Source organism: Megalops cyprinoides, chromosome 7 (genome assembly GCF_013368585.1).
Source record: "Megalops cyprinoides isolate fMegCyp1 chromosome 7, fMegCyp1.pri, whole genome shotgun sequence".
Classification (NCBI taxonomy): domain Eukaryota; kingdom Metazoa; phylum Chordata; class Actinopteri; order Elopiformes; family Megalopidae; genus Megalops; species Megalops cyprinoides.
The window spans coordinates 8,035,214-8,057,838 of record NC_050589.1 but is presented as its reverse complement, the minus strand read 5'-3'; the positions used below and the strand labels follow the sequence as shown (position 1 = coordinate 8,057,838).

General features: G+C 44.4%; 1 protein-coding gene across 1 annotated transcript; it reads left to right on the top strand.

The window, feature by feature from the left end:
- Positions 1-8,462: 8,462 nt before the first annotated feature.
- On the top strand, positions 8,463-22,451 carry LOC118780294 (rho guanine nucleotide exchange factor 19-like). The gene is made up of 16 exons (XM_036532725.1): positions 8,463-8,919; positions 14,760-15,435; positions 15,709-16,341; positions 16,759-16,891; positions 16,990-17,075; positions 17,390-17,631; positions 18,019-18,179; positions 18,643-18,795; positions 19,247-19,376; positions 19,697-19,771; positions 20,044-20,133; positions 20,406-20,569; positions 20,684-20,842; positions 20,928-21,007; positions 21,634-21,738; positions 22,294-22,451. The coding sequence occupies exons 2-16, from the start codon at positions 14,781-14,783 to the stop codon at positions 22,449-22,451; spliced, it is 3,024 nt and encodes a 1,007-aa protein (XP_036388618.1). The 5' UTR covers positions 8,463-8,919; positions 14,760-14,780.
- Positions 22,452-22,625: the final 174 nt, after the last annotated feature.

Here is a 22,625-nt window from a genome sequence, read left to right as displayed (position 1 = left end):
CTGCCTTTCTATATTATTGCTCTATATTTGTATGGATAAAACATAGATAGTAATGAAAACATGAGGACCTTCTTGTTGCTTCTTATGTATTGGTATAATAATTGCTATTGTTTGAAATATATATAATTAATGTCATTATACATATCTATATCATGTTTACATGCAGGCTGTTTTTTTTCTGTTATTATGCCATTTTTTTTAAATAAAGCTGGTTTGATGAATGTTTAACTATGGATTCCATTGTGTGGTGAATTTAAAGGGATGATGTAGCCAGCTGCAGAGGATCATGGGAAAGTTGACCAAGTCTGCGAGGCTTCGGAGTGTTGCCATTCAGCACTTGCGCTGTCAGCAGTTTAATTTCAGGTGTGACTATAATTAGATGAAGTGTGCCTGGGTGTGTCCTCTCCCTCGCTGCTCGGTCCCCCTGGTAATGGAGGTAGCAGGGGTTACGTCACCTGGCCTGTCTGTGATTAGGTGGTGAGGACATGGCGTTTGTTGTTGTTTTTGAGCAAAGAATCTTGCTAACTTGGATAACTGGAAAGCAGACGAAGGCCTTTTGCAGGTTGCTTGACTCTTGTTTTTTGCTCCAGATAATGTGAATATACCTTATTGCATTTAGAAATATGCACTAGATTTTCATTAACCTAGGTATTATCTCCATTGTGTGGATAGGAAGATTTGGCCGTAGTAAACAGTAATATGACCTCCACGCACCTGCTAACCTTTCTCTCTGTCTTTCTCCCCCCTGCCACTGCCTCCATCCTTCCTTCATTCCCAATATTCTTCCTCATTGCCCTTTTACCTCCTTTCCTGCAATGAAAGTTCTCTCCATCCCAGAAGCAAAATGGCAAAAAGAAGTTCATACAACTATAAACTCTCTCAGACATCAGCATTCTCCTTTTCTCCTCTCCTCTTCTCCCCCCCTCTCCTCTCATCCATCTCCTCTCCTCTTATGGAAAATTGTTGCCATTACCTATGTAATGGGCGCAGTCATTGTCTGAATGATATGCTAAACAGCAGTGTGATGTAAACTGAGTACATTGAGAGTCTGCTTAATGGACACAGGAGACTGTGAGTTGCTGCCTCTGGCTATGGGCAATGTAATGACTACAATAAGGGGATATTACCTCACAGATTACTGCTGTAAAACCGCTGCTGCAGGGAAACATTTTTTGATGTCTCTTAACTGGATAATTGTAGTTAATTGGTCCATAGATATTATGGAGCTGCAATTAAGGGTGCTGGCTTCATTTGTGTTTTTTTTTTCTGTTTCTGTTTTGTTTTGAAACTGTGTTGTAAAAATGAGGAAGAAAATTGATGTTAACTAGTCTTAAATGTGCACTTGCTGATTGCAGTTGAGAGTCAAGTTACCACTGTATAATGTGACCTCTTATTAGCCAACTAGGTATGAGATTGTACAGATGCTGTCTAGCTGCCAGTCAAATTGGTACAAATATTACACGCCTTGTGAGTGTGTTGTAGACTGTGGCTGGAGATGAGAAGAAAGGAAAGTGTGTGTGTGTGTGTGTGTATACATGCATGTGTGCACACGTGTATATGCATGTGTGCATGCGTGTGTGACTTGTATCCCTCTAATGGAAATGTTACTGAGCTTCTCTGTATGGGGAAATGTATGTGTATATGTGAGTTTGAAATGAATCGCTGCATGAATGTGTGTGTTGCTCTGTGTGTGTGTGTGTGTGTGTGTGTGTGTGAGAGAGAGAGAGAGAGATTGAAATGAATCCCTGTATAAATGGGTGTGTTGCTGCAGCCCTCTGTAATTTGCCACCAGACCCAGACACAGCGAGCAAACTAAAACCTGAGAGCTTTAGAGGAAATTAAAAGAGACCACAAGCTGCTCCCTCTTCTTCTCCATTTTAGCAAAAAGAAAGTAATCATTTGTGCATGTTGCCACTTATTAAGAAAACTGGCTGCATAGAGGAGAGAAGTTATCATGGAGTCGCTAGTGTATGGAAGTTACTTTAACATGAGAGAAAACATGTCTCTACAGACACAGCCTGAAAAGCCACTGATGTCAGATGGGATAATGAGAGAAACTTGAGATTTCCAGCTCATGCAGTTCCTGTCGCCCATTCCATATCACATAAAAGTGAAATAATTATGAACAATCACAACATTTAAAATAAGATGGAATTCGTAGCCCCTATAACTGGTAGAATTGATATTTTGTTTTATAAGCTGTCAGGTTACATTGACTGATCCAACTAATAGCTCTGTCATAGGTAAATAAATAAATACATTTTTTTAATGCCTGGTAGTTTTATGAAGTCAATACGTTTTTACATGAAGAAAAGTCTTGCTGGATAGCTACCAAACCACATACCCTTTTTTATGACTTGCAAAATGTGTGTGTGTGCATGTGTGCATGTGTGCATGCGTGCGTGTGTGCGTGCGTGCGTGTGCGTGTGTTTGTAGCCTATGGGTGCATCTTTTCAGACGGACTGTTTGAGTGCAGCTGGAGTTCAGTGGATGGTGGTGTGTAGTGTGAAATGAAGTTCCAGAGAGATGCTTATGCAGGAGTTTAGCCTGTGGCATCATGGACCATAACTCTCACATGCTGCTTCTCAGGAGTGGGAGACAGCAACCCAAGGGAAGCTTTTTATTGCTGTTATCAATACTTCTCATTTTTCCTAGATTCTCAATCCCTATCTTCAACTAACTTGATCTCTCCTCTCTTCCAACACCTCCCCTCCCCAAACAGTGGCACATTCCTGACAGGAATGATCTATGATTTATTAGGAGTCAGAACTGGACAGGTGTTGCGTTTAAATTCATTTCTCTCCCTCCCTCTCTCTCTCTCTTGCTCTTTCGCTCTTTCTTTGAGGCCCTGGGCGGCTTTACTTTTTCTTGATTTTTTTTTTTTTTTTTGCTCGAGTTGTGAATGTGTTATGGGCCTGCAGGAAGTGTGCGTTAGTACATGTTTGCGTGCAGAGGTATGTGAGGTTAACAGCAGCTCTGGCTCTGAGCACAAGGCGCTAACCTGAGGCTGCAGTCACAGTATTTTACAGTAGGCTTTCTACACTCTGACCTGCGTGGAGCAGCGCAGGGTCTAATATTAGGTAGAACCACCAGGCAAAGGCACACAGTCTACAGAAGCACAGCCAACAGCTTTAACGGGCTGCTGTGGGAGGCTTATGCATTGTTTTCTGAGGCTGTGGTTCAGCTTGAAAATGCCTTCTACAATTTACAAGTTCCCCAGCTGGTTATCTGAGTTCTGATCAAGAGTTTTTTCTTCATTTCTATTTATTATTTACAGTATTTATGTGGTGTACACCCTTTCCCCAGGCTATAATGGCAAGATTAATATCATGAGGTCTTTACCTAAAATTTTAATTTGCAAGAGCTGCACACATATATAAATCCATTTGTAACCAGGAATGGGTATCACAGGTATTACTCCTTGGAACATTTCTTAGCCTTACCATGGTCTACAAGCACCTGCTCTTCATGATCTGAAAGAACAACATTTACTATTCAGTTGCCATGTAAAATGAATGTAAATATATAGTATAATGTACATGTATACAATAAATAAAATATATAATGTAAAAATTGTATAAAATTCTAATCACCCTAACTGAATTTTGCTCAAGAACAATTTCTAAAGTGCTGAAATAATTGTGGTCTCCTGTGACAAACCCAAGTGCAGGTATTGACTGTCATATAATATGGAACTGATTGTCACAAAAATGTTTTTTTTTACATGAGAATATAATACAATATAATACAACATTTCTGTTCATTTCTGTTCTACAAATAATATTAACAGTTACTTTTAATTCACTGTAACATACATATGATAGGAAAAGTGTAGCTCTTTCAATATCTCATTAGTTGTCCCTCAAAGCAAAGTTAATGATACTATAGCACTGGAGGACATTAAGCTGAACTGTAACTGATGATTCAGCAAAATCGACTTGTCTTTATAGTACAGTGCAAACCTGCAGACTATCTGAAAGTGCCTACTGTAACAGGACTAACATTTCAGAGGTGGCCAAAGTAATTACAGAACTTTTTCATGTTATGTTTGTTTTGCCAGGCTGAGCAAGAACAGTAATCAATTATTCACTGCATGTTCATCTCTTTAGTTTTAACGTTCCTCTTCACCTTTGTCCTCAAGAGTTAAAAATGAATGTCCATCTTGTTTGGACAAAATTAAATGCCATGTATGGCGGCACGGGGTGATTCTTTGGTGTAAAGGTTGTTAAAGGTCCTCTGAATCACCATAATATCAACTTTCCCACACACACCAATACAAGAAAAGACAAAAGTACTTTGGTTATAAAACTAAGGTTATTAAGATGATCATACTATTTATATATTATTTCATAGCATGTTTTCAGACGTATGAACATGCGCACACACACACACACACACATTTTCTGTGCTGTGAATTGGAACAGTTCCATATCTTTGCATATATGCTTCTAAATAACCAAAAACAATTAAATTAGTTGAATTTGGTCGTCTCAAGGCATAACTGACCCCAGAATGAACGTGAATGGGAAAGAGAGAGTGCAGGAGTAAGTCAGTTCTTGGGCATGTTTTAGCAACTACTTGTCTTCTCCCCCCCAGACGGATGCTTACACACACACACACACACACACACACACACACACACACACTCAAAAGCTTCTCCTTTCAAACAGACAGCTGTTTGCTCCACCCTCCTTCCCTCTCTCTTGCTCTCTCTCCCTCTCTATCTGTTTCTGTCGGCAGGTACAACAAATGAAACATTAAATAACTCCTTGAAGGAGCGGGAGTGGGAGAGAGTTGAAGAGAGAGAAAGAACGAGCAGGAGAGAGAGAAAGAGAGACAGATGGATTTTACCATGAAAAGAAGGGAGAAATGACGAAGGAAATGGAAGGTGGAAGGAAAGAGGAGCACGCTGGAAGAAGGACTTGTTCTGCCTCTGCACTGTGAAGGGTTTTTGTGCCTTTTTTTTGGGGGGAAGGTTGGAAGTGGCAGAGAAGGGGGATTGGAACAGGGAAGCCGGGACCAGGGAAGGCCGGAGTGTCCAGTCTGAGGAAAGCTACGTTTGTGGCTCCGGGGAAGAACAGTGAAACTGACAGCGATTCCACAGAGCCCGGGACAGACGCATGGATGGCTGGACTTCCCACAACACTCCTGGCCCCGTTCAGGCCCTGGTGCGGCCATTCCTTGTGAGGTACTGCACTTTGACAGACTGTCCTGATTTGTCAAATATAGTGGTAGTGCTTTAGAGACAGAAGATCAACCCTTAATTAAAGATACAGCCGGAGCAACTTACATGCTTATTATCCTGTACTTGACCAGAGATATCACTGTCAATTCAATCGTGTATAGTTACGCTTTCAGTGTAAAAAGTGGGTGTATCCTTCTTGCTGGTGTTGGCAGTTTTCTTACGGTAGAGTTTCTGTAGTCTCATTTACATTCTGCTTAGTTTATTTGAATCAGCAAGAAGTCTCAGTTTTACTTGCCCGCGGAAGGCACACCGCATTCCTCGTCATTTGCTTTATTGATGTTCTTGACCTATGGAGGAAATATTGCAGTGGGGAAGGTTGCCAGCAGAACCATAACATAAACAGCAGTGCATTATTTGACCGAAACCTCTAAAGGATGCAAACGTAGTCACATTGAGCAACGTGCCCGTCGGGTGCAAGGAGTTAAAATCTCAGCGGCTGAACGAGGGTGACGTGCAGGGAGAAACGTGCCGCGTGTTCAGTCACAGAGGGTGAACGCTGTCTGTGCCTTCGTTGTGTGCGGGAGGCCTGGAGCTGGGGTGATCCCAGCCAGAGTCCAGTCTGACAGACAGAGACCTGAGAGTCTCTCTCTGCCAGACACCGCCTGCAGTGACTTATCCCCCCCATTACTGATACACTGCAGTGACTTCAGTCTCTCGTCAGAGTGCCTGTAGAGGAAATACAGCCAGGACAGAAATACACCCATGGGAAAGAAAACGTTGTTTTTGGGTAGTCTGCTGGCTTGGAAATAAGGAAGTAAAAAAAGTCTTTCAGAGGTGTACGGTGACACCTGGCTTGAAAAGTTCGGCAAAGTGATTGAGGGGGGAGATAGAGTGTGTGTGCAGAGAGTGTGTAAGATTACAGTGAGAGGTCTGAGCAGTGGGGATGAATGGCAGGTAAGAGCATGTCTGAAACATGTAGAAATGAGAGCTATTAAAGTGCTGTGTTTTGGTGAATTTCCACTGGAGGGTGATGCAGCATTGAATGGTGAGGTTTCTCTAGGTCTCCTCTGTGGTAACAGTGCAGATATCACCTGTCCTTATGGAAACTCTTGATATAAAAGCCAAGCCTTGTCTCCTGATGCAGGGCCTTCTCTCTACCCTCCACTCCTTTCCAGGCTGAGACAGAGGCATTTGCTTCACTTTCACTCTGTCTGTTTATTAATTCATGGTGGTCAGCCTTTAAAGGGTGCTTTAAATGGACCCTTAAAGACCATCAAATAGACAAGCAAGCCCTTGGTCAGAGAAAGAAGAAAGTCATATATGTTATATAGTTTATATTTCATACTTATCTTGTTTAGATTCTGTACTTTTTTATTGACAATATTTTATGTTGCTTTTTTTAAATATGTGTGAGGACTTAATAATAATAATAATAATAATAAACGCACCGTTGGAGGTTGACACAACTGCGATTTCGTTGTGCTTGCACAATGACAATAAAGCTCTTGAATCTTGAATATTGAATCATATAAGTGGTATAACCTGATCATCGGCTTCCCATAAAACAAGGCAATCCCTAATCTCTTCAGTGTTGTTTCTTGGCTGTCTGTTCAATGCTGCTCAAGTGTCATATGTCAGTCTCTCTTCTTATAATATGGACTGAAAATATTTTACTTTTGGCCTGTTGAGCTACTGTTGTTATAAATGCTGTACTATTGGGTTATATTATGAAAAGTTTTCCATGCCCTCCTCATTTGAGACGGTACAGTTATCTAAGATAATCTAGCTGTCTTTATGGCACATGAGTCTGGTGGGTGAGGTTAAGTTCAGATAAGGGATGCAGGCTGTGTTTAAAAGTATCTCTGTCTGGCTGGCTGATGATGACTAAGTCTGCTGTCATCTAAGGTGTCTGCATACCTACATCAGCATGTCTGTGTGTGTTTACACCTGTGTGTGTGTGTTTGACTTTGTGTGTCTGTCTGTTTGAAGTTTGCACGTGTGTGTGTGTGTGTGTGTGTGTGTGTGTGTGTGTGTGTGTGTGAGTGTGGCATAGACATCTTTAATGTCTGACCATTGACTACATCAGCAAGCTTCTCTGTTGCAGTTTTTATTTTAGGGCGGCAGAGAGAGTTCTGAGTGGCTGAATGAACTATGCTTACTTTAGACTGACAGGACAAATAGGAATAGGAAAATGATGTTGCATTTTCTGTTTTTATTCGTGTTAACTAGAAGAGGTCAGTGTTCAGTGTAGGCTGAGGAGATCTCACAGAGCTTAGGGAAACATTCAAACACGTAGTCATATACTTTTATATGTGGGAGGCACACTGTCATTTCAATATTGTAAAACAGCCGCATCCTCTTTAATTATACTGTCTCTCTCCTGATTTGGCTCATCTTTAATTTTACCCCCATTCATCTCTCACTTCCTGTGTTTCCAACCCCTCATTGTTCAGCCACAAATTATTTTTCACGCACTGTCACTGCCATCTCAAGGACAGATGAAGCTGAATTAAAAATCAGCTGTTTAATTTCCTTGTTGAAAAGCAGTGAACCATCTGGTAGTTTGTGGATGCTGTAGGGAGAGAGGTCGTATCTGTGCTGTCATGCTGTGATGTTAACGCTCTGTCCTTTTGGGTAGGTGACACACAAATGATAGTGTGGAGGTGGTGAAGACTTGACATCACTCTCACTGTGCTTCAGTGGATCATGTCTCATCCGAAGTCTTGAAAACACAGCAACCATCAATTCCACACCAACATAGCGTAATGCTACTTTACGTTTAATTACTTTGCTGAAACCTCTTGTCCAGAGCAACTTACATAGGTTGCAATGTTTTACATGTTATGCACTTTCACAGCTGGATGTTTAACGAGACAATTACAGGTTAAGTACCTTGCTCAAGGGCACAGCATCGGTGCGGGGAATCAAACTTTGGGTTACAGGCCCAGCTCCTTACCACTATTGTGCGGGTCATGAGCAATCACAGGAAATGGCAAATAAATTTAGATGGAACAATATTTATGTTTTACTAAAGATACACCCAGGGACCTTAGTCTGGTAATAATGTCTAAGATAAGTATTTCTAAATGTTATTCATTTCACTGAAATCAATCATTTTATAAGCTACAACATCAGTCTCAAAAACTGAACTGATTGTGTGTGCATGTGCAGGTGTATTTGAGTATGTATGATTCTCTGCTCACAGTGTGTGTGTGTGTGTGTGTGTGTGTGTGTGTGTGTGTGTGTGTGTAATTATGGTGCATTGGTGTGTTTGCGTTCAGAGTAGGCATGCCTGAGTTAACAGCATCTGTCAGCACAGTGCTGGTTAACATCTCAATTTACAGCATTGGGCACACCCCCCACCCAACCACCCCACAGTCTGAAGCACCTGCCTCATCACCTGACCTGTCACTCAGGTGAGGCAGTGTGTATCTGCTACTACATGCATGTAGACCCATACATGCCCACACACACACTCACACACACACACACACCACATACGCCACTCCACACCACACACCGCTCCACCCACAGCCTTCACATTGCTTTGGACACTATGTACAGCACTGTACCTCCACATAATAGAGTATAACATTATTCTGTATATGTAATTATCCAAATTATATATCATAATTGTGTTCTACCCCCCACATGAGTTTTCCTGGTGTTGCTGCGCCCTTCAGAGGAAGGAAGATCAAGATGAACTACTCTCCTTTCTTCCCTGGGGGTGGAAGGTAAGGCTATGAGATCCAGAATGGGGCCCACTGTCACCCATTGTGTCCATGCTGGTGCCTGCATTCAGACAGGGCAGTGGAATGACAGGAGCTCAGCTATTCTGAGAATGTGGAGAGAGCCGGTGTGTGTGTTTGTGGGGGAGGGGGGGGGGGGATGCGGGGGGTTGTTGCAGGAGCAGTGGTCATGAAGATGAACTTGCCGCCCCTGGCATACAGACAATGACCTTACACCCCTTTATTGGGTTTCCAGTCTGTCCATTACATGGCGTTGTCCATTACCATGCACCTTCACAGCCAAATGAACTCATTCCGTAATTTTTTTTTACTACACCTTATACTATTTTCTAAAGCAAAACTGGAAGAGAAACTATGGAATGCAAAGGGTTAATCCATACACAGTACATAAATGTCAAACACTACACCCTGACAGCCAAATCTTTCCACTCTTTGCATTTTCAAATTTATAGCACCCTCAAGCTAAGCTTCAGAATTTCTGTCCCTCTCCCTCCTCCTCTCCACTCCATTTATGTTTCTCCCTCTCTCTCTCTGATAGTGCACATGCTTGAACAGACAGAAAAAACCATGACCTACAGGGTTGTGCACAAGTCGCTTCCTTGGCCATTCTGGCAGTACACCTGTCCAGGTGTGTAACTCAGAGGGAGGTGTGTAGTTTGTCCAGGTTTATAACTGAGTGTGCTCAGAGGGAGGTGTGTAGTTTGGCCAGGTGTGTAGCTAGGAATGCTTAGAGGGCAGTGTGTAGTTTGTCCAGGTGTGTAGCTAGGCGTGCTCTGTGACATTGGACATCACATAACTGTCTTTTTATTCTTGTAAGGAAGCATACTCCATTACAAAGCTGTCATGCTGAGAACTTTACCCAGTTTCAACCCAGATACACTTTTCCTTTATATTATTAAGAAAATATTAATAAATATTATGAAAAACAGTGAGAAATTGAATTGAGAATCAGAAATATTCAAAGCTGGCTGTGGTCAGAGTAAATAGATATTTATTTGAGTCACTTTCTTTTTGAACTTTCTGAATACTGCTCTGCACATACATGCATATTATGTATCACACTTACATTATCTTCCATGTCGCATTTGAATCTTATAAAGCTAGAGTCTGAGCTCATTTCCTCTGATGTAATCTGATAGGTTTGGTGTAATGGAGCTCTGTCACAGGGAGGGAGCGAAAGTGAGACAGGCTTATTCTGTGATCAGTATCAGGGTGTGTTTTCCACCTACTCACATTTCAGAACAAGCACTCATCAATGGCTTGTCTTTATTTGTTCAGATAATAAAGAAGTGGCAGCAAAAAAGTGCTGCTTTTCTTTAAAAAACCAGAACAGGGAGGAATCAGAGAAGTCATGAGCGCGTGAATTAAATCATAGATGTATCCTCTGAATATCAGCTCTTCTGCTACGTGGTTGAAGAGTTGGCCATATACAAATCAAATGTTTGAAAAAGCTCCCTGAAACTCCCTTGAAAACCCATTTCAATAGTGTATGGGGGATGAAAGTGGAAAACAGAAGAGGAGAAAGAAATCTATGAACTGAAGGTAGCATGGGATTTTTGACAAAGGTTGTCAGAGATGCTGATTCTACTTCCAACTTTTTAATTTCTTGGCTCTCATCATGAAGTTCAAAAGCCACAGTGGGAAACATAGACCTGTTTGGTCAAAGATTTACTGCACATAAAGTCCGCGATGGTAAAAGCAGATTACTTTTGTGCTCTTTGGTGCTCGCAGTGTTGTTTAAAAGGAAAAAGGGTCTGTGTTTGCCACTGGTGGCTTGTGTGTGTGTGCGCAGTCAGCCTCTGTTTGGCTGGGAGCATCTTTCTGTTTGGCGAGGTACAGGAAGTGATTGCCCCGTGTGAAGGGCAATGCCGGAGCTGCAGATGTCTTTGTGTTTACCTGTGAAATGTGGTCCCTGGTTTGAAAACTCAGGGCCTGTTTTTGTCCTCCCTGGGCTCAGAGAGATGGGACCCTTGTGTTGAATTCACCGAGGATGCTGGGAAATTTGGTGCAGTGATCTTTATAGGGGGCTTTGCTGTCTGGCATTTCATTATATTACATTACATTACTGTCATTTGGCAGATGATCTCATCCAGAATGATTTACTTAGGTCGCAATTTTACATGATATCCATTTATACAACTGGATATTTCACAGAGGCAACTTTGGGTTAAGTACCTTGCTCAAGGCTATGACGGCAACTGCTCCAGCAGAGAATTGAACTGGCAACCTTTCTGTTACAAGCCCCTTCTTTGCCACTACTCCACACTGCTACTCCTCCTCTTCACAGTCTCGTCTTCTCTTCCCTCTGTGGTGGTTTCGTATCTCTCTCCGTGAGGAGTTTGTCTGTGGAGGTGCTGCCTGCGTGTCAGTCCCTGGTGTGGCCCTGGCTGTCAGCGTCTCAGCGTCCTCGCCACCGGTGCGAGGCGGAAAGGCCTCGGGCAGTGATTAGGCTGTCACCGCGTGGCGGGGGTAAACACAGGAGGCTTCGCTGTCAGCGCCCCGGGGCAGCTCACCTGTCAGAGCGCAGGAGAGGGGTTAATCGGAGAGACCACCCCCCGAACCACCTCCAGACGACCCAGAATCCTCAGCCCTGACACTGTCACGATCTGGCTTTTGGTTGCTGTCACATTGCAGCGGATGTTCCTTTGAAAGAATTTAGTCATTGCTGAATACAGTGCCAGTTTTTTTTTCAACACAGATTAGAAAAATAAATTCCAGAGAAACATTGCTTAGATTTTATTTTTCATTTTTTATTGTTGCAAAGCAGAATTTGTACATCTACCCAAATTATTCCGTTTTTTGTCAGTCAGAACATACTGCTGTACTACACTGTTGGTGGTCAGAGGCTCACCAGTCAGTAAGAGTTGCATTCAGTACCCAGAATTCCCTGCATCTATTGGGCCATCAATCTTTTTTCTAAAAAACAGCTTGTGAAATGTCAGCATTTGTGAGGTATAATGAGTTGTGCTGCAGAGGCTGTCAGGCTCAGTTTTATGGTCCACCACAGAGGAGAAAGTAGCCTTGGCTCCCTACATTTTGCTGCATCCAGTGTAATTTCACTGGTTCCTCGTAATTTTTTCCTCAATAAATCCTTAGACGCAGGCCTAACCTGTCCAGCTCAGGAGATTCAGCAACTTAAGCTGATCAAGCCCCTGCTCTTTCATGGGTTTTATGGTTGATTAATGCATGTTTCTACTTTGAGATACCTGTCACTTTTTTTTCCCTTGTCTTAAGTTATTTGTTTAGTAAGCTAGTCCATGGCCAGAAATCCACTTCTCAGAGGGTTCTTGAGGCAAATTGTCATTGATTTTTTTTGAAGAAGCAATTGACAAAGTGGTCTTTCACTACCTACTTGGTGTGGTATAACACCATTAATCTAATTAACAGAGCATCTCTCAGCACCATCATCAGGATTGCTTTCAGAAAGGGATTTGGGCTGTCGTTATTGTGACAACCCCCACCACAAGAGTCCCGAATGCTACCAGCCTTGGAGTCACGTGACTCTGTCATGATGTCATCGGCAAGGCAATTAGAACCTTGGGGTGACCCAGGGCCGCCGCCATATAACAGGCAAACAGAAGCTGGCGGACTGGGGAGTCACACCACACTGCTAGCACACACTGTTTGTCTGTTCAAACAGGCAGAGGGGACTCATGGGAAAAGTATAGAACCAGGGAGACTCATGTGGGCCAGAGGCTTAAAGAGGGGATTTTAGCTGTTGCTCATTCAAGAATTTCCCTGGGTCTTAAAAGGTTCAGGCAGCTCTTTGAGTGGATTGGCTGAATTGAAGGGTATTGTGGGATGCGGATAATATTCTGAGGAAACCTTTAGTGCAGTGTTCCAATATGAGCTGACTTCAGAATTTTGAAAAGCACAGAATACACACATATTAAAAAAAAAAACACCCACTTCATCTACAAATCCACCTGGTTATTTCTTTCCATTTATCATAATTCTGTTATCATGGTTGCAAGGTTTATATAGATGGAAATTCACACACTTATTGTGTGTTCTCACTGCAACCCAAAAAGATCCTCATCCCCCATTTTGTCAGTGGTGTGAAAAATTGTGTTTGGAGCATTGTGTGTGTGTGTGTGTGTGTGTGTGTGTGTGTGTGTGTGTGTGTGTGTGTGAGACTGCGTCCTCTTTGCTCTGTCAGGGCAATAGTAAGCAATGCTGGTGTCAGCAGTGGGTTTGAGGATTACCTGTCTGCATACCTGCTGTGAGGAGGGGGGTTGGGGTATACCCTGGGGGAGGAGGGCTGAGGATGATGGGGATTTCTTTTCTTCTCTTTTCTCCAAGGGGCACCATGTTGCCTGTATTGACTGTGAAAACAGCCATTTCCCTAATGTGACCATGCTTGCCCTTAAATAATCCAATAGTTGAAGAGGAGAAGGGAATATGTACAGCATAAAAATATTGAATAAAGACTACTAAGTGTGGAAGTGTACAAATATTCCTGTATATAGGTCAGTGGGTTACTCAACTCAGAGTTAGGTACGTTTAATTCTACTTGACCCATGATGACCGTGTAATTACACTCAGGGCCTCAGGTCAAAGGTTATCTCTCTTGCTGTTGTCATGGGTACAGTGCAGGTGCTTGTCTGGCCTAGTTTGCCTCAGAAAGAGTGAGAATGGATGCAGGGCTGGCTGAGCCCCGGTTGCTGTTTGCAGATGATGGGGTAGATGCAGGTAAATACAGGGGCCGAGATCGTCACAGGCAGCAGCCTCTAATTACAGTGGGAAGACATGACGGCTCAGCAAGGCAGAGACAAATCTAGAGTGTGTGCACATTGTGAGGGGGGGGGGTGTTGTTAGTTGGGTGGGGGGGGCAGGACATGTGCCTCCTCATGTCCCCAATCAAGCCTCTATGATGCAACCACTGCTGTTACCTTAGTGTACCCTGTAAGAGAGACTGCAGGAAGCCAGACGACACAAGGAGTGTGTTCTGAGCTTGGTTTTACAAGGTTGCAGTAACGACATTAATGAACTCCATCTCTCATTCCTTTCAAACATCTCAAAGCTTGTGGTCAGCAGTGTGGCGTAGATAAAAGGTTTCTGGTTTGATTCCCTGCTGGGGCACTGTAGTAGTACCATTGGGCAAGGTACTTAACCCACAGCTGTCTCAGTATATATCCAGCTGTACAAATGGATAAAACTGTAACCTATGTAAGTCGCTCTGGATAAGAGCGCCTGCAAAGTGATAATAATGTAATGTAATGTAAAAGCTTGTCTTGCCTCAACCACCACCAAAGTGTAACATTTACCTGGGAGATGCAAGGCAGCCATTTTGTGCCAGAACAGCTGAGGTTGATAATGAAGAGTTTATTCAGCCTGTTCTACTCAGAGGAAGATTAGGATGGCCATATGAGAATTCGGTCAGGACTCTTGTTAGCACAATTGGATTTTTAATTAACACAATGAGTCAGTGCTAAACACTGATAAAGCAGTAGGCGGTACAGTGTAGGAGAACCTCACTTCTAACCAAAGGACTTCTGGTCTGATTCCCTAGTGTGGCGCTGCTGATGTACCTTTGGGCAAGGTACTTAACCTGAATTTCCTCTGAAATAAAAAATAAATATCTGGCTGTATAGGGTAAACAAGGGTAACAAGATATGTAAGTTGCAATGGAGAAGAGCGTCACTAAGCCACTGCACTGTAATGCATGAATAGTTACTTTCCACACTGAATTTGTGTGGATTGCTTTTAAACTTTAAAATTTAAGTGAATTTATTAAATGACAGCTTTTTGTACATGGTGTTAGGTATTGAGTGGTTAAAGTGAATACATTTTTCTCCCTATGTATCTTTTCTTCTTTCTCTTAGTTCCCTTGGGTCCCTCCAGCCATGCTCCCTGTGTATGGACTCTCCCCTCTCCCTGATTTCCAGCCTCATCTCCACTCCTTCTGCTGCCGAGGAAACAGCCCCGATATGTGGATTCCGGGTTCATCTGAGTCCCAGGCTTTAAGCGAGGCTCGGAAAGACAGGCCGTACCTGCGGCACCGCCACCACATTGCCGTGTGCAAGCAGGAGTCGCTGGCTTTCTTTGACCTGCCTCAGTCTGATGTCAATGGCCTGGGCTTCCCTTCCCTGGACAGACAGTGTTCAAGCCCTCCACCAGAGCCCAGTAAGCCAGGATGGACAGAGAGCAGGGTAATAAAGTCAGACAACAGCAGTAATACTGATGTGGCCATGGCTAGAGACCAAAGTCTTCATGACTTCGTTAGCGCAAACAGACAAGATGGAGGGACGTCTGAGTGCCCCGCTGCTGCGTCCCTCGCTCTCCCTCTCCCTCTCCCTCGCCCTCGCACACCCCCCCTCTCCCTCCCTCTCTCTCTCCCACTCTCTCTCCCTGTGTCCACTCTATCCAGTGGTAGGGAGTCCCTCCACTCCCAGTGCTCCTGCTCGTCCACCTCCTCCCTGGGTTTGGAGGGGCAGAGTCCAGAAATGTGTTCCCCTCCGAGACGACCATCGCACGGGCTCCTCCAGGAGAAGTCCATCCGTGAGTATCCGCCTGACTCTGCTGGGTGACACAGCAACCATTCACATTAAGAAACTCAGAATCCTTCCTAAACCAATTATAATTTATGAACTCTATCATATTTTTGCTACTAGCAAGAATATGAATCATTAATGAAATTCCAATCAGTAAAGTAAAAAAAAAAATCATTCAGTGCTGGCAATAACATTTCACAGTGTCATCACAATCTGATGTGAAACTTGGGAAAATCCATGCAAATCTAAATGTGTGATATGTGTATATGTTGGTGTTTAGGGCGTAAGATTAAGGTGTACTCCCCTGAGAGCCTGAGTGATGAAAATCTCAATAGCCCCAGTCTGGACTCTGAGTCCCTCTTCCCAGGACCCTGTGAAGTCTTTCTGGGGGAGGAGCAGGGCTTGGTCACCCCTGCACGCCCTACATCGCCCTTCCCAACTCGTCCAGCAGGGGGAGCAAGAGAGCCCCAGGCTGAAGCTTTCCCCAAACCATTTGAATTGGCTGGTCCACCTGTGGAGGACAGAGGAAGAAGAGAGAGAATGGGCTTGGAGGACACTGTGGCTTTGGAGCAAGGTTCAGACTGGGGCTCTCTTGCTCCCCCTGTTGGAGAAGGTGAGCCCCAGGCAGAACTTTGCCCCAAACCGACTGCGCCGGCCGGTCCACCTGTGGACGACAGAGGGAGGAGGGAGAGGGTGTGCTCGGAGGACACCGCGGTTTTGGAGGGCCCGAACGTGGCCACTCCTCCGCCTCGAACCTCAGACCAGGAGCGGCGGCGCTTCTCAGCGTCGGAGCTGATCTCCAGGCTGCAGCTCTCTCAGAGGAAGAGCTCCTTCACTCTGAAGCTGGGAAAGTCTCTCTCCGCCCGCGTGGCCTCGCGTGACCGCCAGGCACCCCGAAGCCTCAGCCCCGACCGTAAGTCTCTGAGAGAAGAGCCCTGTAACTGGCTTCTTTCACAAGCTGGGTTTTTGGCAATAGTCAATTTGTGGGAATTGCAAAAATCTACTGTGTCCACTTTTATTCATTTCATTCATATGTGAAGTAGTGGTAAGAACCAGGGCTAGTAAGGTTGCTACTATTGTTGTTGAACAAGGTACTTAACCTACAATTCCCTCAGTAAATATCCAGCAATAATAATGTCTTGTAAATAATATAATATCACATCAAGGGCATTCTTGATTTCTCGCCTTTCAGGGAGTGTAAAGCTCAATGTGCCTTTGTTCATGGAACTCAGTCTCGGAAATGTAGCAGTGATCCTTCACTTTCTTCATTTCTGTCTCTTTCGCTGTTGTTACTACCCTTTCCTTCCTCTGTTCTCTTCCTGCTTTGCAGCTAAGTTCGGTTACAGACATCGTAGCTCAGGGGGATCCACTGACAGCGGCCCTCACAGCCCTGTGGGACCTGGGTCACCGCTGCCCTCTGGTGACAGCAGCATGTCATTACACCGAAGATACCCCAGGCAAAGGTGATCTTTAACACAATGATGGCAGTTTAAAGAAATACATTATTGATCCCTCTTACCATTAAAACCATTGAAACAAGTGCTTTCTGTGTCCTGCTCAGCATGAGAAAAGACTCCACAGAGGAGGGTGTGTGCACTTCTCCCAATCTCACCTGCAACAGGCGTGTGTCCCGGTTCCTTCCCAGCTGTAAGACACGTCTTCTCTGTGTAATTCCCCCCACCCCTCACATGTTTTCATTCCATTCCATCTTTCCTTTTTTGTTTAATTTCCAAAGCGCCTCACTGTTCTGGAAAATAATGTGGGTTTGTTTATTCCAGTCTAACAAAAATGAGATGTAATGTGAAGTATTATAATTGAAAACATTTGTTTTCAAGTGCCTTCAGCTCACACTCAAGGTCAGTGTGAATGAAATTCTGACTCACTGACTGTAAGTTGAAATGAAAACTGCAGGCAGTTTTTTCCTCTCTCACGTTTCTCTTTGCCCTGTCTGTTACCCTCAGCGATGCTGTACCAGGAGTACAGCGACGTGGCTATTAACCGAGAGATCCAGAGGCAGCAAGGGGCGGAGCCAGGCATAGAGGAGGCGGGGCGTGGGGGGACCACTCCCCCTGGTAATCTATCACCAACCAGCTCCTTCCGGTCCTCGCGGGGCTCCGCCTTCTCCTTGTGGCAGGACATTCCTGACGTGCGCACCAGCGGGCAGCTGGACACCTTCAGCGATGAGGAGAGGAAGCTGCAGGAGGTGAGACAGAGGGAGGTTGGGAGGAGGTGGAGCAGGAGGGGACAGACGCGGAGCCTGGGAGACAAGGAAGCAGAAAAGCACTGAGAGACAGGGGCTGATGGAAGCAGGGACTGTGGACGATGTGGGCAGCAGTGTGGTGTAGTGGTAAGGAGCAGGGATAGTAACCAAGAGGTTGCTGGTTCGATTCCACGCTGGGGCACTGCTCTTGTACCCTTGGACAAGATACTTAACCCACAATTCCCTCAGTAAATATCCAGCTGTATAAATGGATAAAACTGTAACCTGTACAAGTCATTCTGGATAAGAGCGTGTAATGTAATGTAATCTCTGGGTACGCATCTGCCTCCTGACATCCCTGCTTCCCTGTGCTCGGTCCACTCCCCTCAGGCCAAGTTTGAGCTGGTGACCTCAGAGGCCTCCTACATCCGCAGCCTGGCCATCGCGGTGGAGCACTTCCTGCAGTCCCCGGAGCTGAGTGAGTGCCTGGGGGCCCAGGAGAGACAGTGGCTCTTCTCCAAGCTGCCCGACGTCAAGGATGTCAGCGAGAGGTATGGAGACAGTACAGAGAGTCTGATTCAGGCACGGACCCCGGAGGAAATACAGAGGGGTACACTTGCAATCCACGGGGGGGACAAGACCTCATATCTTAAAAAAATCGGGATATAAGGAAACAATTGGGGGTGCACTGGGGTCCATCAGGGCATGCAATACACCCCTAAGCAACCCCGTAACGCTGGCCCTGGTCTGATTGTGCAGGTATGAGTTAGAGCAGGAAAAGAAGAAGCAAAGCCATAGGGACGAGAAGGACAGGTGTACCTTCCATTTATTAAAACCTCTTTATCAACAGGGTTTCGGGCACAATTTCTTAATCTCTATGTAATAACTGTAACCTGTGTAAATCACTCTGGATGACAGCGTTTAAACGACAGTAATGTAATGTAAAAATATAATATTCCTCTCATGTTCTCTGTTGGTCTTTCACTGTTTCTGTCGGTTTTTCTGTCTCTCCAGGTTCCTGCAGGACCTGGAGCAGCGGCTGGAGAAGGACATCCTGCGTTTCGACGTGTGCGACATCGTCCTGGCGCACTGCCCCGCCCTCGGCAGGGTGTACCTGCCCTACGTCACCAACCAGGCCTATCAGGAGCAGACCTACCAGCGCCTGCTGTGAGAATCACCACTTTGTGTGTGTTTGCACTTCAGATAACAGAGACCCGGGTCCATCTGGACACCGTGTCATATACAGGCCTGACAGCTATTGGGGATAAATAATGTGGAGTAAAGGTTGGGTAACACTGAAACAAAGCCAAAACCTGTCTCTAAATAATGCATTTCAAACACGCCAATCCTCCCACTTTGCAAAAACAAATATGACCAACTAATGATTAACTTCTAATCAATCCTTTATTTAAGATTGCATTAAAAAACTGATGTAGAGAAAACATTTAAAACCTGTATAATTACATACTGAATGTCAGAAGTATTATGACCATGACCATGACTGTTTTCCATTCGCCATGAAAGATAAGTCAGCTGTTGTCTCTGCCAGTGAACACAGCCATTAGTTGTCAGGAAATCTTCATGAAGTTTAGTTTCCCATAAACTGCTTTCCCTTCAGGCAGGAGAACCCCCGTTTTCGGGCTATTCTGGCGCGCCTGGAGGAGGACCCCATCTGCCAGCGTCTCCCTCTCGCCTCCTTCCTGATCCTCCCCTTCCAGAGGATCACACGCCTCAAGATGCTGGTGGAGGTACTGTGTCAACCCGGCTGAATTTACACTGAGGTTCCTGATCTGATCAAGCATTAATTACAGCAGCCAGAACCACTTTTGTAAACACAAACATTTTCAGAATGACAACACTAGCAAATAAATTATAGGAAATTATTTCAGGACTATAATAATACCTAGTGACTGTCAATTCAAAGTATTGTAAGTGCTTGTACTTACAGGAATATGAATTGACAGTCAAAATGACTAATCAGATTTGCATACAGGCTGTGTTATAGTAATATTTCTATGATTTTCTACTGTTAATTTTTTCCCCTTGTTATCTCTTGACTGAATTTCAGAACATCCTGAAGAGGACGGCACCCGGCTCTCGAGATGAAGACACAGCTACTAAGGCTTTTAATGAGCTGAAAAAGGTCATTTCTAATGGTGACAGCACAGAGTGAAATTGCAAAAGCAGCCTTGAAAAGCTTCCTGTTAAATGAATAGTTTGCCCGCACTCCCCAAATTCAGGTCCATTGAAGTTTTCTCACATGCCAAGATCTGTACCATCAAAATCTAGGGTGGTGTTGAAAACAATTTATGTATAGAAAAAAGTCATGGTGCACTCTGTTAGTGTCATTTGACAAGATATTTCAGTCAGTCCTGACTGTGTCAGCAACCTCTGTCCTCTTGTGTACCTTCACAGCTCATTAAAGAATGTAACTCCAGCGTTCAGTCAATGAAGAGAATGGAGGAACTCATTCACCTCAATAAGAAAATCCACTTTGAGGGCAAGGTAGGCTAATTAATCCCTCAGGAGGAAATGCCTTTTAGACACACTGAAGGAGGATTCTCATATTTCACCGTTACTGAAGGTCCTCAGCTTTGATAAGACTTCCAGTGGGTGTGATGAGGACAAAGATAAGAATCTTTTAATGGTGCCATATTTCATAGCTCTAATATGTTCAGTGAGTCGGTGTGTTCTGTCACCCTAGAGCCAAATTATGATTAGTCCTGTATGTCCTTTATCTTTTACACATATTTTTCCGTGGTTACATTTTTTCCCAGATATTTCCTCTGATCTCCCAGTCCCGCTGGCTGGTGAAACATGGAGAACTGCTGGAGGTTGACACCCAGACCATGAGCATTTCCGGGTCAAAGTTCAAGCTGCCCACCCGGCCTGTCTACCTGCACCTGTTCAATGACTACCTCCTATTGTCCCGGAGGAAGGAGTGAGTACCACAGTGCTATCCATCTGTGGGGTGCTCAAGTGGCAGGAAACAGCATATTGTCCATTTTGAAAAGCATATTGGTCCCAGCGTGAGCTTCTCTCTGCTCTGTTGCAGCATGTGGAAGTTCATGGTGTTTGTGCACGCCAAGATCGGTGAGCTGAAGGTGAAGGACCTGAGCCAGAAACTGCAGGGAATCTCGGGGTTCATCTTCCATCTGCAGCTCTGTGAGGGCCCGCAGCTCAAACACCAGATCCTGCTGAAGGCCCACACGGAGTGAGTGAGCATGTAGCCACTAGAGGGCGCTCTGTGGGAGGTCTGAATATACATGTGAAGAATTAATGGTCTGATTTCTGCACAGGAGTGAGAAACAGAGGTGGATCACAGCCATGTTTCCCTCAGAAACCAAGGTCAGCGGTCAGCACATCAGTCAGAATGAGGGTGAGCAATCTGTCACAAACATATAAGGGCCTACTGACAGCTTCCTCTTCAATTATCCTATTACAGGGCACATGGCAAAATGAATCCCATAAAATCATTTCACTGGGTTCAAGAGGTTGAGCAATTCATTTATTCAGCTCCAGTGAGTTCCAGCAGATGATATTTCTTAGAGATATATTAGGCATGGAAAAATATTAATGATCACATTCATTATCCAAACAAAATTATTGCAAGACATTATGTCTGTAGATCTTTTTTACTTTTTTGTTTTTTACTTTCATGAAATATGGAAAAGATGAGGAGCAAACATCACTTACCTTTGGCCAGGAATGTGATGTCAACGGGGTACAGCATTTATACTTCTAGGGCCTTTTTTGTTGACCATTTTTGTGTCAGATTTATGGTGTTTTTTTACTGTTTAATATTAGAGTAAATTAGTTAATAATAACTAATTCACTTAATAACAAATACAATTATACATAATATAATGTATTCATAAATAGTATTTTAAAAAATGGACAAAACAATTGAAAAGGAGTACATCTTGGGAGTGCTATATTTTGAGAATAAATATGTTGTGATTTCGCAGTACCTGTTTAAGACTGTCACTATTGTGTCACCTGCAGATATCTCCCAAGTTCAGTGCATCAAGAGCTACCAGGCCCTGGAGCATGACGAGCTCACTCTGGAGAAGGCAGATATTCTTCAAGCCAAGACCATTACAAGTGATGGTGAGACTACAGAAATAATATTTCTGTCTGCCTTGTATGCATCACAGGGATGGAGATAGCACCTCCAGTCCATAGCAATTTAAGCCAAGTCAAGTTTAGCTGGCTTGCTGGAGACCACCTAGTGTAGTGGGTGGAAGTCCCCAACATATAGCTCATGTAAAACCTGGAATGGCTCAAACTGCTATGCACCGGGACTGTTCTTTTTTTTTCTTTCTTGGATCTTTCCTAGGAGGGTTGGTTGGTCGGTCTTGATATTCACCTAGCATTACTGAGCTTATTCATTTGGGCAGTGGTGTGGTGTTGTGGTAGGGGGCGGGACTGGCAACCAAAAGGTTGCTGGTTTAATCCCCCTTTAGGACACTGCTGTTGTACCCTTGGGCAAGGTACTTAACCCACAAATGCCCCAGTAAATATGGAGCTGTATATATGGGAAAATTGTAACTTACCTGTATATAAGTCACCCTGGATAAGAGTATCTCCTAAAAATGCGAATAATACCAATAATCACACTGTTAATAACATTCATTTCTACACATTGACACGTACCTGTCCCAGGCTGGGTGGAGGGGGTGCGGCTGTCCGACGGGGAGCAGGGCTGGTTCCCCAAAACCTACGTGGAGGAGATTGCGAGCCGCATCGCCCGACTGCGCAACCTCCGCGAGAACAACCGCATCAAGTGCGCCACGCAGAAGCTCGAGGAGGAGCTCCAGTAACTGGCCTGTAGGGGGCGACCTACGCGTACAGACACGCTTGCACAGAGTGATGGCACTATACAGTCAACATAAGCTCGCACTGTGTCACTACCCTGTATGGGTCCCTCCTTTACTGGAAACATACCTGTGTGTGTGGCAGATCCCCGCAAGTCCTGCACTGTTAGGGGGTGCACT

Bases quoted from the DNA above. Each gene is read 5' to 3' on its own strand.
- LOC118780294 (XM_036532725.1), top strand. From the start codon at position 14,781: ATGCTCCCTGTGTATGGACTCTCCCCTCTCCCTGATTTCCAGCCTCAT. The intron at 17,076-17,389 runs GTAAGACACGTC...TGTTACCCTCAG, and splicing joins GTCCCGGTTCCTTCCCAGCT to CGATGCTGTACCAGGAGTAC. The intron at 19,377-19,696 runs GTACTGTGTCAA...ACTGAATTTCAG, and splicing joins GCCTCAAGATGCTGGTGGAG to AACATCCTGAAGAGGACGGC.